This window comes from Corvus brachyrhynchos, unplaced genomic scaffold, assembly GCF_000691975.1.
Source record: "Corvus brachyrhynchos isolate BGI_N302 unplaced genomic scaffold, ASM69197v1 scaffold239, whole genome shotgun sequence".
NCBI lineage: Eukaryota > Metazoa > Chordata > Aves > Passeriformes > Corvidae > Corvus > Corvus brachyrhynchos.
Window position 1 is genome coordinate 6,118,016 of NW_008246057.1, and position 16,568 is coordinate 6,134,583.

Genomic DNA, 16,568 nt, shown 5'->3' on the forward strand with positions numbered 1-16,568 from the left:
TGGGGTGTGAAGCCCCGGCCCCTCCTCCGCAGCCCCGGGCTCGCCCGCCCTGCTCGGGAGTGTGGTCCCTGCCGGGAGCCGCCGCGCCTGGCGCACCGAGGGAAGCGTTGATGCATCGCTGTGGAAATTCATTGTGTGACTTTCTGGGTATTTACTGAGTTTCAGACCGAGATGCAGCTCTTGAAAGCTTTATGGGCACTAGCAGGAGCAGCGATCTGCTGTTTTCTTATATTTGTCATCCACTCACAGTTTCTTAAAGAAGGTAATTGTATGTGCATGTCTACATATCCTGTTCTTTAATACTAAGATCTTTACGAGGTGCCTTAATTATTTTTACTGTTTCCAGTATGTTCTATTTACAGCAGTGCTTCCACGCTATTTTTCCTTTCCGTTAAAGCCTTCTCAGTTTTGTTGCTTTAGATAATAGGTAGGCTTAGACTTACATCTTTGGTAAATGTATATATTATATATATATAAATATATATATATATGAAATCTGTATGATGTTTATATTCGATGTTTTAGCTGACATTTCATTTCTTTATGGGGCATGTATAGTGTATAGAAAATATTTGTTGCTATCAGATGACCACAAAACAGTAGTCATCATGGGAATATTAATAAACCAAAAAAAACCCTTAACAAGTAAACGTCTTATTTTTATACCAAATCAATAGGCATCCTTTTCCTCTTCCTTATTCAGTACATTTTCAATAGATGGCACTAAAGTTCTATGGAAAGGGCAGGGCAGAGCAAATCCTGGGCATTCAGCATCTTCCTTCTCCTCATTGCCCCGAAACGGGAAAAGGCCTTTGCGTGTCTTCAAGGATCCTGTTTTTTCCACCTTGTGGTCAGAAAATTGTGATTACAATTTACAGGAGAAAATAATTTGGATTGTGGGACAGGCTTTCCTCTTTTCTTTTCTTTTTTTTTTTTTTTTCTTTTTTTGTTTCCTACTTGAATTGGGTGGAAAAAATATGTTTGATTAAATGAGTAGAGGGATTTTCCTGGGGAGTAGCCCTTGTATTGCTCCTTTTTTGTTTTGTTTTCTTTCCTCAGGAAATTGGTATTTTCTTTTTTTTCCGCTACTGCTAAAATAATTATTCCATTTGTTACTTGTATAGCAAACTGTAGTCTGAGATTCAAGTGTGACTCTTGAGAAATGTAAATATATTGGGTGGTGTATGGTGTATGGGAAAGTCCAGTCCTGTTTTTTAAGCAGTGTTAACGAAGATAACACAACAATACGGGGGTTTTGGTGAACCAATTTTTTCTTTTTTACCATTGTAATATAGTTGAGATTATAGCTGGAGGAAAAAGGAGCCAAACTCAGCTTGAAGTGCTGGGTGTGTAAAGCAGGGAGAAAACTTTTTTGTGACTGGGACAAAGTTTCACTCAAGGCTGGGCAAAGCGACAGCCTGGCAAACACTGAAGTATGAGTACTGATTTTAATTTTCTGTCAGTCCAAGGAAAGCATGAGACTATGTTTTCACAGATTTTTTTTTTTTTTTTTTTTCTGAAATTAATAAATGCTGATTTGCCTGGTCTGGTTAATTTAGAAGCATTAGCCAGATACCTTAAGTGCTAAAGGTTTCTCCTTTAAGAAACATACCCATGCTGTAATTGCATTGTGTGCAATGCCTCCCACATAGTGACTTATTTAACATTCTTTTAAAATGCTCAGACAACTGTACTTATATATATCTGTCTAATGACATGGCCTGTTTTGAGGAGATTTTGCAGAATTTCAGGCTATTTTTTTACACTATTTACCATTTTACTGCTTTTTTTCTTCTTCAGTCTTTCAGGGTTTCATGTCTGTGTTACTGTAAAAAATCCTCAAAGGAAGAAGCATTCTGTCTCACTTAAAATATTTCATCCTGCCTTGTAGGAATAGAAAGCTGACAAATTATTTTAGAAAGACAGAAACCATGGCCGTACATGAAGGACTTTTAACACATTTTACATTCTCCAGCAATTATAACCATTCTTAATGTGGGCTGCAGAGAGCAAACTGAAGCTCTTTAGCTTGTTGGATAACTTAATTACATCAGTTTGTTTATATTTGTTCTTGAAACATTTCTGCTTTCTTTAGCAATGAGAACTATATCCTGACTGTAAATTGCATGTACTGGCATAGTTGTCAGACTTTTCTTGACAGGTGCTAATCTCCACAATAGCATTTTGACCCTTTCCATATAATTACTTCAGCAGTGTATGTTTTCCTTCCTCCTTGTAGTTTCAATAAGGACACTGAGTAGTTTAGTGGAGTTGAATGAAAGTCTGCATGGTACAACTGAGTGTTTTTCTTTATGAAGAACTTTTAAAATATCCAATAAAAATGAATGGTTTAAGCATAAGATATTTAAATGAAGGCATATAAGAGAATTAGTTAACATTGGATTTAAGCTATATATTGTAAGCAGTTTGCAAAATAAGATTTACCATTTACTTTTTTTTTTTTCATGTTAAAACCTGGTGTTTTATTTTACTTTCAGTAAGAAAACAAAGAGAAAAAGTGTGAGGAAAGAAGTAGCAAATAATTTAATCATATGCCTACCACATTTGTTTATTAAGTAAATATGTATAAAGGATACATGTGAGATTACCTCACTACCTTCATAAGACTTGAAGTAGTTTTCTGATGTCAGAGTTATCCATTTACATTATAATTTTATAAAAAGTTAGGAACACTATGTCTCATTGCACATGATGTTAGATTGTTGATTTCCTGGCAAAAAGATTAATTTCCTATTGGATCCTAATGAGCTACATGGGCTTGCTGTTTGTAACTCAGCTGTGTGGTCGAATTCCTAAGTTAAATGCTTGGACATTTTAATTTGATTATTGCTTGTGCAGAAGGATAATTTCCTGCTGTCCCAAAGAACATTCAAATGAGGCACCAGTTTGACTAGCTGGATCAGATTAGCTGATAACACCTGTCTCCTGAGACAAGTTGACAGTACAAGTTCATACACCAAGCATCTCTTTTGTATGCAAGACAATTGATTTAAGGTGAATGACATGAAAAATTAATTAAAGTTCAAACCTAATTTATTAATGCATGCTCTTCCCATTTTTGCATGTTTTGTAATATTTGCTGTTTATTAATTTTTCCAGAGCTAAGTTTTAACAGAAAACTGACATAATCTTCACTTCATACAAAATTATATAATTACTACCTGTCTTTTTCTGTGCTCATTTTCCTTTTACTCACTTGGAGTTACTGATGGTATCTGGTATGTTAGGCTGTTATGACCTATTAACACAATGTATTTTTATAGTTTCAGTTTTACTGCATGGCTGTTGTGTGTAGAACTTCCATGATGTCCAGCTGAAACGTATTACCAGAACCAAATTCTCCTTCAGTCCCATTCATAAATATGAGATTGTATGTTGCAACAGTCAACTGAATTTTTTTTCATAAACAATGTTAATTTCATGTTAATTTAATTTTAGTTCCTATGCTGAAGTGGCCCTGTCTTAATTCTTAGATATTTTTATATACATTTGTGAATTGAGGCAGTTTGGTAGTAGCATTACATTGCTGCCATATAAATGGTGCTAAGAAACAATGAATGCTTGTTCTGAGATGAGTGGGAAAGAGCTGTTTAAATGTCTATTTTCATGAATATGTTTTTTTCAGGAAGTGAAGAATGGGTGACACAGGGTGCCATTTTTCCACACTTAGGCTTTTGTGTGGAAATACAGGTCGTCCTGTGGCTAATCCGTTCCCCTATGTCCAATCTGTCCTTCAGTGTTTCTAAGAGATGAATAGAGCTGTGAACCCAGAAAAGGGTATTGTGATATATAATTGCAGTCCCATGGCTGTCTGATCTTCCTGCAAAGCAGTTTAACATACTCTAGTCAGCTGCAGTCGGTATGAAGGAGTGTTTGATATTTCAATATCTAAACTTTTTGCATACACTATTGAAAATTAAAAGTAGCCAAGTACATTCACTACCCATATCTGGGTTTTAAATGATTCATTATCTATTATTGTTTAACACATTATTCAAAGAGAAATGAAAAATATTTGAGTTTATGTTACACCCCATGAATTGTGGGGACTCCTTTGCTCCTGACAAGGACCTCTTTCCCGTTGTTGAACATTTTAACCATTCAAACACAAACATTAACCAATAATGGGGAAAGGTAAAGGATACAGTTTCTAAATGTGTCTTTGAATCTCACAGAAAGTAGGGCAGTTAGGGAGTAAGTTCAGATGGGTATGTGTACATGGCAGCCAGGGTGTGTTACAGCCCTGCATATACTATAAAGCTTCGTTTATGTGCTGATTGCTCATTAGGAGATAGAAATGTCTTATTTATTAAAAGGTGCATTGATTTTTTGAATGGTTTAGGAGATTATGGTGATGTTAGCCTTATTTGGAGAGGGACTACACAGAAGCATAGAGTCAGTCTCAAGAATCTTGCATAAAGTATAGAGGATTGAAATATTCTGATCCCAAAACCATATTCTTAATCCGTTGGGTAGATGCTCAGTAGTAAGCTCTGTAAAGTAGCGTGATTTTCTGTTGATACACTGCAGTAATTAAGTAGAGACAAGAGAATTCCACTACTTCTTTTATAACCAGATGATTATGGCTAAAAACCAGAATTTAGTATCATTTGTGCAGATTTAATGTATACTTATATCTATCAATAAGGTAGCTGTTTAGCACATTTTTCACAATTATATTTTCTTTCTTTTGCCTTGGACAAAAATTAGCAATTGTTGGTTACACTTGTAGGCACGTCTGTGTCAATCCTATTTATAGGAATCAGTGTCACAATAGTGAAAAATACTACAACAATATACTATTGCACTTTTAAAAGAGTGCATATGGCACATAATGACTTGGTTAAGTTTTATACTTAATGTCTTTTTTCTGTCACATTTTATACAGATTTAAATATTTTAGCCTGCTCTAAAAGTACAGGAAAAGCTTTATGCATGTTTTTGTTTTTAACGTGTATATTTTGACACTGACAATAATAAGGCACATATTCTATTTAGCTGTGTAACCCCAAGCAACTCTGCTACTCCTCTGCTAATGTTTGAAAATGTCTACTGACAGTATACCCAAGATGATTTTTTAAAGAGCTTTCTGTTCATATAACCTGATGGCTTGAGGAAGCTGGTATTGCTAATGTTTACTGCTGTGTAAAACATTTTGAGGAAAGGAGTTCTTCTAAAGTTCATCTTCTAAAATGTTTTGAGCCTTTGGCCCTCAAAATTTTCCTAGAAAGTATTTGAATGTGACTTAGTATGACAGATAATATTGCCAGCCTTTCATTTTTCTTTTATCTTTTAAACATTAAAAAATACTTGAACCAGTTAAGCATAGAAAGATGATTGCTTTTAAGAATGTGGGAAGAAAAAATTTTGGTTTCTTTTACAATTATTTTTTCAGTTTGCCCTTTTATGCTTTACCTGTGTCTCAAAACAGTAAGATACCTTGCATACCAGATGTGCTGCATATGTTACCTATATATAGTAAAACTGAGTTGAGGACAGTGTGTCCCAGCTGCATGCTTCCTGAAGGGTTTGTTACATTTAATGCACTGTAGTATAATTTTTTGTACTGTCTATCTTCCATACATTTTTGGGGGGATGTTGTGAAGAGGCAGCTATGAACTATATTATCAGTGCAGGACATCAGGGTAGAGAGAGGCACAGAATGCAGAAGCGGAAGGTTTATTCTTCCCATCCAGGAGACAAAATTGGCCATTGAAAAGCCCTAAGCTTGAATAAGGGCTACATAGGAAAGAAAATGTGAAAGGTATCCAATCTTTCTTTGTATTTTTTATATGGTTTTACGGCAACCAAATAGAATTAAGACCCAGTTCAGTGGCTATGTGATAGTGTGTGGCACACTGGAGCTGCAGAAAAATGAGAAGAGATCCTGCTTTGAGATAAAATAGCTTTGTACTTGAAATGTTTTGACGTTTCCAGTCCGTTGTTGTTTTTTGTTTCTTTGTTTTTTCAATAAGATTAGAGAGCTATAGCAGTGAAAGGAAGCAATGCAGACAAATTTCTCAATCATTTTCTTTTCAGGGAGGCAGGAAAGGTTTTCTCTATGTGGCGTCTGCTGTGCTGGGATGTACCAAGAGGGGGAGCCTGACAGGTTTTCTACCCACGGGAGGAAGCTTTGAAATAGTCTTTCACTTTGGGTGTTTAGTATGAACGACTTGCATGTCTTCACAGGGAATTGCACCATCGATGGTATAAACCTACTTTTCTCGACTGAGCACCTTAAAAAAAGCCATTAGTAAGAGGTGTTTCAGTAGCCTTTTTACGATTGCCTGTTTTCATAGCCCAGGAGCACAAGTGATGAATTATTGACCTTTCTCAGCATTTATCAGCACTACCTGTTCCTAAAGGCAGTACTATAGACTGATGTGAGTCACATCATACAAAAGTGCATGCTTTTTAGATCTGTTTGTTAATACTTACTTTTCTCATTTCTTATAAGGCATACACTGAATCAAATATTAAACTGCCAAAACAAGACACACACAACTGAGACTTTTTGAAGCTGAACTAAAAAGGCCAAGTGAAAAAAACCCAAAAAGATGTATTTAAAAATTGAGTTCAATATATATTGCTGAGAAAAGCCATATTTTTTTAAATTCACTAGTCAAAATAAAGATAAAATTATTCTCTTTGCACATATATTTTAGAAAAGTTTTTTATAATCATGTGAAAAAAACACACAACACAATTGTACTAGTTAAAATAACAGTATTTATTGTCTGGGAGTATTTAAATATCCCAGCTGGAATTGGTCACTCAGCTGAGTATGACTGACCAACTGGGGTATCTATTCCATGCAATATCTTCATTTTAGCAAAGATTTGTTTTTCTTAGAAATTATATCCTCTTGCTACTTATAACCCATAGTGATAGTAGGTTCTGTTTAATAACAAAATCCTATTATTTGCCTAAATGTACTTTCTATGCTTGTTCTAGAAATCCAACACAACATAATGAATCTGCCTATTCATTATATTTTACCTTTGGCACCACATCAGTTCACAAGTAAATCTTACTCAGAACAATAGATCTTCCAACTAATTTTTGTTAGTGTTGTGAAAAGCAATGAGTAACATGTTTGGAATATGTCCAAACAGCAAATTAACATATAAATATCTAATACAAATATTTTCTTAAAGCAGACAGTGTACTAACATGTGTTTTCATATGAGGATGTATTTTTTTTTGATGATATAAAGGAAAGGAGATTGTATTAATTTACCAGGTGAAAAAATTTATTTGTAATAGACAACTATTTTCTGGAGCTCAGCTTCTTTCTAATGTGCTACAAGGCTATGGGGTGTTTCAAAATCTGGATGTTTAATTGCAGTCACACATGAGAAAAGATTAAGTTGATCCGTAGGAGAACAAAGGGAATAGCTAAATCTTTAGGAGATATGACCTAGAAAAAAGAACTAAAGACACTAGTGATACCAAGTTTAGAGAAGAGATTACTAGTATGATAAGAGATGTCAGTGGGTAAAATTCTACCTTGAGAATACTAAACCATCCTTTCTGTAAAGTGGGAAGATCACAAGAAACAATGAATGCTAACTGATTTGAGGGAAATTTAGGCTAGACATTGGGAAAGGTTGCAGCAGGACACATTTGTGCTGATGCATTAGGGAGGACTTGCCATTGGCAAGAGCAGTTAAGCATTGGAGTAGATTTTCTTGAGAAGTTGTGGAATAGGAGAGTTTTATTTTCAGATTAAAATGTTGGGAACAGTATTCTTAAGTGGAAGCAGACAGGTGGACTACGTGACTTCTTAAAGTCCCTTGAAGTCTGATTCTCCAAAATGTGCACTTACCTAAAACCTTCAAAGGTGAAAGATATTTAAACATCTAACTTTAGGGCAATTTTCTGTTGACCGCCGAAGTGAATAGGCTCATAAGAAATTATCCTAAGATCTGAAAGTATCAGAGAACAACAACAACAAAAAAATCTCAAGAAATCAGCCAGTGTTTTAAGTATTTTAATAGTTAAATCATACCTTTTTTTTGAGTTGCAAATGTAATTTAAAACAAAAACAAACAAAAAAAAGGAACAGAAAATATAATGATTCATGTAAATAAAGATGACTTTTTAAGTACTGTTTATGTTGCAAGCTATTTTGGACTCAAAGATGTCCTGAATCAGAACCGTGCTCTGTTTGTGCTTCTTCATATGCAAAGAGCAGTGAAATAGGGATATTAGTCTAATTCACATTCTGGTATTTCTTACAAGATGAGGATTTGTGTTAAGGATTGTTTGTTTCTGCCAGTCTGCTCTTGTTACCCCAGCATGTGAAGGGTTTATATCCAGGTTACCCTATGGCTACTCTGACCTGTGGTGGAGGAAGCACAGAACCTGCCCCACAACAGGGTGAGCTGCAAATGGCTTCGTAAAGTTCTCTATTATCATGTGCCCATTTTGTGCCATGGGTGATTGAAAGCTTTGTGTTCATTGCAGTCTGCAATGGTGTGTATCTTGATGCAGTACTGTCCAATTTTTATGGTGTTTGTATAGTTCCAAATCCAGTAGCAAAAGGAGAATTAGCAAGTTGTGCTGACAGAAATGCTTGTGGGTTGATGTAAGGATAGGGAGAGATCACTCACTAATTCCCATCACAGAAAAATTCTTCTTAACAAATAATTAATTCAGGGAATAATTAATTTAATTTATTGCCAATGAAAATCAGAGTAGGGTCACAAGAAACAAACCCAAATCTTAAAACACCTTCACCTCATGACTTTCTTCCTGGGCTTCACTTTGCTCCCAATTTTAATTCCTTCTCCCCTGAGTGGTACAGGGAGATGGGGAAGAGGAGTTGCAATCAGTTAATCACACATCCTCTCTCTTGCTCCTTTCTCTTCATACTCTTCCCCATCTCCAGCATGGGGTCCCTCCTATGGGAGACAGTCCTCCACAAGCTTCTCCAGCGTGGGTCCTTCCATAGGGTTAGTCAACCAGGAACAGATTGCTACAGCGTGGGCTCCTTTCTCCCTGGGTGCACAGGTCCTGCCAGGAGCCTGCTCCATTGTAGGCTTCCCATGAGGCCACAGCCTGCCTTGGGCATCCATCTGTTCCAGCATGGGGGATCTTTCAGAGGCTGCAGGGGGATTTCTGCTCTACTGTGGATCCTAATGGACTGCTGGGGGACAGCTGCCTCACCATGGTCTTCACAGGAATCTCTGCTCTGACGCCTGGAGCACCTTCTTCCCCTTCTTCACTTGGTGTCAGCAGGGCTGTCTGTTTCTCTCACATATTTTCAATCCTCCTTTTTGAATGCTGCTAGTGTTGCATAGATTTTTTTTTTACCCCCACTTCTTAAGTATGTTGTCCCAGAGGTGCTGTCACCATCACTGATGGACTCAGTTGTGGCCAGCGGTGTGTCCATCCTGGAACTGGTTGGCATTGGCTTCCTTGGACACGGGGGAAACTTCCAGCAGCTTCTCACATAAGACATCCCTAAAGCCCCCCAGTCTCTCCCCAGACATTGCCATGCAAACTGAATATATTCGTAGTCCACAGCTTGTGCTTGGAGCAAGTTCTGTGTGGAATTTTTTTGTGTCTATGGAACAGTTATGCACTACAGAGTTGTTCTACTTAGAGGTGTAGAAGACCTGGGTACTAGTCATTGTTTTCTTGAGCAGCACTAACATTTCTTAAAAGACAGGAAATAAGAAAGTTTTCAGAAGCTACTGTATTGCAAGTTAAAATTTCTTTGTCCCTTTACACTAGGTTTTGAAAAAGCACTTGCATTTTGTGTACTTTTGTGCTGACTGCTAATTAATCCTGACAATGATGTTATATCTTATTGAAATTTGCTACTGTTTTTATTGTATTAAATTACATTTTTTTTCTGCATTATTCTTTCAGTACAAATTTATGGCTTTAAGGAAGGAAAAAACCAAACCTCTGCTCCATTATTCAGAGTTGTACATGTTTTGGAGATGTGCGTTGTGAATCTGGGAATAGATTTAGCCTCAAGGGAATCAAACAGTTATTTGAAATGGTCAATGCTTGGGTATCACCTTGCTTACGGCTATGAACTAATTGAGATTAAACTAAAATGGTTGTGAAGATGCTTTCTTTTCTTGTGCATTGGCAGGTTCCATTATCTTTTAATCCTTTAAAAGTATTATTTAGTCATTAAGAAAAATGAATGCCCTTTTTTATTCCTCTTTTGTTCTAGCTTTTGCCTTTGTTTTTATAATACATGCTGGTAGATGAAGTAAAGAGTCTTCAGCTTCATTTATTGTGAAAAAATCTTGTAACTGTTTTAAGCATTTTTGTGTAGTTGGCTATAAAACTATATAGATTGTACCAGATGCTGCCTTATCTTATTTTATAGAATTATAATAGATGCTGATGAGTTTTAGATGCAAGCCTTTAAAGATAAAAATCACTTTGCTGTGTGTTATTTTCTTTGGTAACATATAGTAACGGCCCCATGTTGTTGAATCTTTTCACCATTCTATTATTTTGATTAACATTTTAGTAAAACTTTTTGTATTTTAATATTCTAATAAGTTCTATGTCTTCTCTAAAGACTACTAAAACACTAAACATGTATTTTAGCTCTTATTTAGCAAGTAGTGGAAGGATTTTCAGGTGGGCTGAAGACCCAAGAACGCCCATTATCTGCAATTAGAGACTGTATGATAAAACATGGGTTGAGCATTTTCTTGGCCATGTCCACTTCCTAATTTAATGTCAAGGCCCAACAGATTTATTATAATTACTGGTTAATTAACAACTAGACAAATATCCTTTTGTTGTGAGATATAGACATCACTTGTAGTGTTAAGTATTTATAAAAAAAGGCATTATATGCTTAATTAGCAGCAGCTTTTCCTTTGTGTTGCACTTTTGAGCACAAAAGCATCTTGCAAACCACTCGTGACTTTTCACTTTTAACTGAACTTAAACTTTGGTAACAGCCTTAAGAAAGTAAATCTGTAAGGTATGAATGTTGAGGGGAGCAATGTGATTGATATTAGGAATGAAATTTTGTCTCCTTTGAAATTGAAGCTGAACTTCTTGCTATTTTCATTTATGCTCCTGTTTTAGCTGTGCTGGGCAACATTGAGGTTTTACTTCGGTATATTTCTGCCTTGGTTTATTGACTTGGGAAAGTGTTCTTTCCATCTGTAAGGTGTGTGAGGTAAATGCCTTTGGAAGATAATCCCTACTGAAACTCTTTTCAAATCAACTGATTAAAGCCTGTTCTTAACTGGGAAGGTTCTGCTTCACACTACAGTTCATTGTCCCATGCTTGGGCACTCCAGCTCCTGATGACAGTGTTTTCTGATGGTAAAGCAAGGTTATTTTCCTTATTCCACAGACCCTAAAAATTATGGCTTTTGTGCAACTACATGCTCCAATGCAGTGAATTATTAGTGTCAGTAGTGCTTCTACTTAATTAGGCACTTAGGCCTTATCTAGAGCTGGAACTATATCCTTGCAGTCACTTAACAAATCTAGAGATGCTTGCTGTTCACAGAAGAAGTGCAAGAAAAAGATTGTTAAATTATACATGAGCAAGTAGTTAAAATAACAGAAGTTATGAAATATCATTTCTCCTCAGTCTCTTCACAGGCATAATGCATTTCTTCATCTAGAATTGCTGAATTTCTTTAGTAGTTCTTGTCTACTTTTAGTTTCTGTCTTGCATGCTCTCCCAAGAGAATGCAGCTTCATTCTGTGCACACACGTGGGAACATGGACAGAAAAGGAGATGGTTAAGGGATCTCTTATGATTCTGAACACCATGCTTTTTTCCCGTAGTTTTTAGGCTCTCTTAGAAGTAAATTCCATGCTCGCTCTGCCTGTGTGCTTGTATAACTATAAGTATAGCCTTGACCGTCCCTCTACTCATTATAAAATTGTTATGGTCTAATTTTTAGTTTAGAATACGGCTGGCTGCATGATCTGTTTATGCCCAGTTTACTGGGCATTAGGGTTTTGTGTATTAGATAATGAATTACCATTATCCTGATTTAATTGTGTTAGAATATAGTCTGATTTTTTTTATAGTACTGGCAGAGAACTAGGATGAACAGGGACTTTGTACCCTTTTTCTAATTCATTCACCTTTGGTGATGACTCGGTTGCAAACTTCCAGACAACTGGTCCCTTGGGAAGACAGCACAGATCACAGAATCATAGAGTGATTTGGGTTGGAAGGGACCTTAAAGATTATCTATTTCCAACCCCCTTCCATAGGCAGGGACACCTTCTACTAGACCAGGTTGCTTAGATGCCCATGCTGGGGACACCAAATTTTATATGTAGCTAAGCTCCTACTTTTTCATATGCATTTTATTGTATTGACATGTTTTAAAGTTTTCTTCTTCACTTTTGTGAGCTCCATTATGATAAGAGCTAAAATGTATTAGATTTATAATAATTCTTAATATTAAACCCAGTTCATAGAAATGATGCATATTTCGTGGTGGTGTAAAATGAATTGAAAGTCTCTATTTGTTACTGGTATTTTAATGAGTAGATTGGAAATTATTCTGAGTTCACAAGTTGAGATTTGCAAGTCTCTTTTTCAGCAGACAAGAAATGAGAGTCAAATTTGAAGGAGTAGCTTTTCTGTCTGATTCATTTTAATGCTATGACTCTCTGACATGATGATAAAGATGTCAGATCTATCTCTAGGCTTACATAATTCCTGTAATGTTCTCTGTAAAGGGAACTGCAGACACCTGTGCATCTTTAGGCAGACGGTTTCTTGAATTCAGTAAGTCTTTCCAGTACTAGAGAGGCATATTGAAACACAATTTTCTTCATAAAAAAACCCAGAAAAATCATACTTTCTTTTCCAGATTTTTTAAAATCTCTGGTAAGAAAAGAAGAAAAAAAACCCAAACCAACACTAAAATGGGTTTTCAGTGGAATTAGCAGTAAAAAAAGCAAGAAAAGGACTGAAATGTGCAGCATATTTTCATTTTCTAGAAGTTTATAATTGTAAAAGTCAAAGAGAGAAACCTTTTCCATAGAACTCATTTGTTTGATTGCTTTCTCCTGCACTTATTTATTGTTGCGGTTTAAAAGTCAAGGTTAAGCAGAGATGTGCTTACAGTGATTTAATCCCAACTTCTCACTGTAGCTTCATCTTTTAATATAAACTGTAGGCATTTAAAGTATACAGCTATTCTGATTCATATTCTGATATAAAAAAAAATGTACAAACACAAAGGAAATAACAGAGTTTGTATCAAAGTCTCAATGTTAATTTACATGTTGAAAAAACAAAAAGTTGCCATAGTAACCTATAGGTTGCAAAAATTTTCTAAATCTGATGTATTAGACTGAGGGAACTCTTAGCTTGCATGACATGTTTCTCTAGTTTTGTGAATAAGAGCATAATTCTGTGTATTTGGCCACAAATTTGTGCAAAACATGAAAAAGTATACAGACATTAGTAAGTTATGCAAACTGAGTCTTTTCCAATCAGCTTTCTAATTATGTTGTTTCTAAGATAATTGTTGTTTTGGATCTTTTTACCTAAAAAAAATAGAATATATAGGTGTTTTTCAGTATAAGATTTTGTTGCATCTCTGTTGCTCAGCAAGTATGCAGTTAATATTGATGATTTTTAAACATGCAGGACATTATATTCTCTCTGTTCCCATAGATTTCTTTTCAATTCTGTTACAATGGCTAACTTTTTTCTCTAGAACAAACTTTCCAGTAATATTTTTTTATGAAACAAAAATTGGTGCTTAGGTGAACAGATGAAAAGATAGAATTAATAACAGGATTCATTTTTGCTATTTTAAAAGGACAGTTTTAATACTATGCACTGTGAGTATTGTAAACTCTCAGTGCCATGGGCTGCTCTGTTACCTTTCTAACTCCATGTGCAGCAAAATGGAGCAAATAACTTTTACTGAGCAATTTGCAGGGTCAGTTTTTTAACTAATTAATTTACTGCAGAACTCTCAGCAAACAGCCAGTTTTTATTTTAAGTGCTATTTATATATTTAAAACTGATTAAGAATTATGTATGAAATAATTTTTGCAACCAACGATTGTCTAGTGCTTTCTAAATATTGGTGTGTCAGGTCCATCTCTACTGATGATGGCCAGGGACCTTTTGACTCATGGAAGGTTGACACTTTATTGTGCCATAAATTGAATCTCTCCTGAGAAAGAATTTGCTGAAAGTCCTTGCAAGGAGTTTAAAAGATAAAGCGAGATGTCTTCTGTAGTTCCAATGCTTCCAGCTAGTTGTTTATTAAGTCTTATCAGAGGAACTGAGCCACTAGCGTGACCCAGGTACAGCATAGAAGGAGTAAAAGTAGGAGTGAGAGTGAGAAAGACTAATTATCAAGATTTACACAGCCTTTTAAAGACATTTTAACCAATAGTTACTAAAAATGTACATTATTTTCACTTTCTTGCCAATTATTCAGTGACACGACTAGGAACTGTGGAATTTTCTATCCAATCAATCCAAACTACTTTTACTGCAAAATATGGAGTAATAGAAGAAGGAGAAGAAGGTCTAGAGAACAACAACAATCCTCCATTTTGATATTTTTTACTCTTATTTATTTACTATAAAGAGAAGCCTAAAACCTCTAAATTTTTCACCATATGACAATCTTACATAGTAGTCTATCATCTAATTCACACCACTGTATTTTCTAGTTGTTGTCTGACTGTTGGTAATTTTTTCCAAGGTTTAAAGCTATACCAGTGTTGTCCAGGGGGGTAAAAACCCTTAAAAACAGGAAGAGAAATATTCTGGCATTCTGGGTTCCTACAGAAGATCTAAGCTATTTAACTTTTTAAGGTGAAGTTTTTGCTGATGTCTGATACAGTTGAGTGTTAAAGCTTGGGTAATGCTTCCATACTGGTATGTTAGATTTAAAAATAGATCTCATTTTTACTTATGTTAAATGTAATAACAGAAAGTACTTATGAATAGATAGCACTAATGTAAACGACCATTACCATTTTTCAGCTGAAGTTCTGTTGCAAAATTTCCTTTCCCATTATAGATTTTTAGTATATATTTTTAATTAGCATTTATTGTTTCCTACAGAATCATAAAAAATAAGTCAAAAAGCACACAGCAGATCTGAGTACACCTAGACCCTTTTTTTGCTTTCAAACATCTCGTGATGGAGATTCTACAGCTTTCCCAGATTTTCATGCTGTACTCATCTGTTATGTCTGCATTTACTCTTGAGTGGTTGCTGTGGTATCAATCATTTTGTCATGTGGGAAGGCTGGAGCAGAAAGCACACACACACATACAGAGCTCTTTGAAATCCTAACATACTTAACCCAATTAAATTGTAAAGATAGTACTTTATGTATGATTGCTGGGTTGCAGTTGCAGAATGTGGTGAATAGCAAATCAAAAAGCAGTGTTCAGTCCCTGCTGGCGAGGAGAAAAACTTGTTGAGGACACCCAGGATCAGTGGTGAGGTGTGCCATCCCTAGCTGAGAAGGCAGTGCTGGGACAATCCTGTTATTCCTTGGCCTCTGCCCCTGAGGGAGCTGCAGCCATTTTTTTTTTTTTTTTTTTTTTTTTTTTTAACTATGTGTTGTAAAGGTTATATGTGTGAGAGGCATGTTCCTTGTTTTTCCTTGTTATGCTGGTTGTACTGAATTCCCCAAGCTGACATTCCTTCAGTAACCAGTAACTAGCCATAGAATGATTTGTGTTTATGCTCCTATCCCCAAGATTTTACATCCTGTGAGGCCCCTGCTTCACATCACTGCAGCACCAAAATGTCTTCCCATACTGCCCTATATGCTTGTCTTCTGCTTTCCCAAAATATCCCAGGTCAACAGACCACTAGTGGTTTTAGAGGTTGCCACGGGCTGCTATTTAATGGTATTTCAGAGTTTTTAAATGCAGTGTCCATGCATTTTACTGTTTAGGAGTAGCATCCATGAAGCTCTGACCACCTACTGTGGTTGTCCAGGACTTTGCAACATGTCTTGTGAGCACAGCTCATAACAATGCATTTGATATTGTGACTAATGTCTTTGTGCTATTGCTTTACTTGCCATGGAAAGGTAAATATGTAAGGGAGAATTTTACTGATTTTTTTTTTTCCTGTTTTAAAAATACATAAGTTCCTCTTCATTTGAAGTATTGAATGTATTCAAAGCAGCACATCGTGCTCTCCAGCAATACAATTTCTGAAAGTTTTGAAGGACGTCACTAGCAAATCTCAATCCAATGGGATATAAAAAGTCATGTCTAAACCCATTTTTATGGAAACATTTGGTACTTGGGAGTATTTAGGACACGCAGTTGCTACTGTTGACAATCTTGAATATTTTTGAAAATCATCCATCTCTAATTGCTGCTCTCTGCAGTCTCACTTTGTGGTGCTGTTTTCCAAAGTCTTGGCAAATATGTAGCTTATTTCTTTATGATAGAGATGGTAACTAAATTTCGTGTTAGAGGGTGAAGTCTATGAGGAAATATTCCTTACATATATTTAGCTAAGGTCCATGTTCTGCATTTTTGTGTGTCAGGGTGCTGTGAGGCTGGCAGCTCTTCTGGG

The 16,568-nt window shown here is 35.8% G+C and overlaps 1 protein-coding gene across 13 annotated transcripts in view; it reads left to right on the plus strand.

Moving 5' to 3' along the window:
• FAM19A5 (family with sequence similarity 19 member A5, C-C motif chemokine like) overlaps positions 1-16,568 on the plus strand; it is a 524,445-nt gene that overhangs the window by 112,819 nt on the left and 395,058 nt on the right. For 2 of the 13 annotated variants that reach the window (XM_017745995.1, XM_017745997.1), the window contains exon 1: positions 7-262. The exons of 10 other annotated variants lie outside the window; for them this stretch is intronic. In XM_017745995.1, coding sequence (XP_017601484.1) covers positions 172-262 — 91 coding nt within the window. In that variant the 5' untranslated portion in view covers positions 7-171. Of the gene's footprint in view, positions 1-6; positions 263-16,568 lie in introns of those variants that run through there. One more of the 13 variants, XM_017745998.1, reaches the window with a different exon arrangement.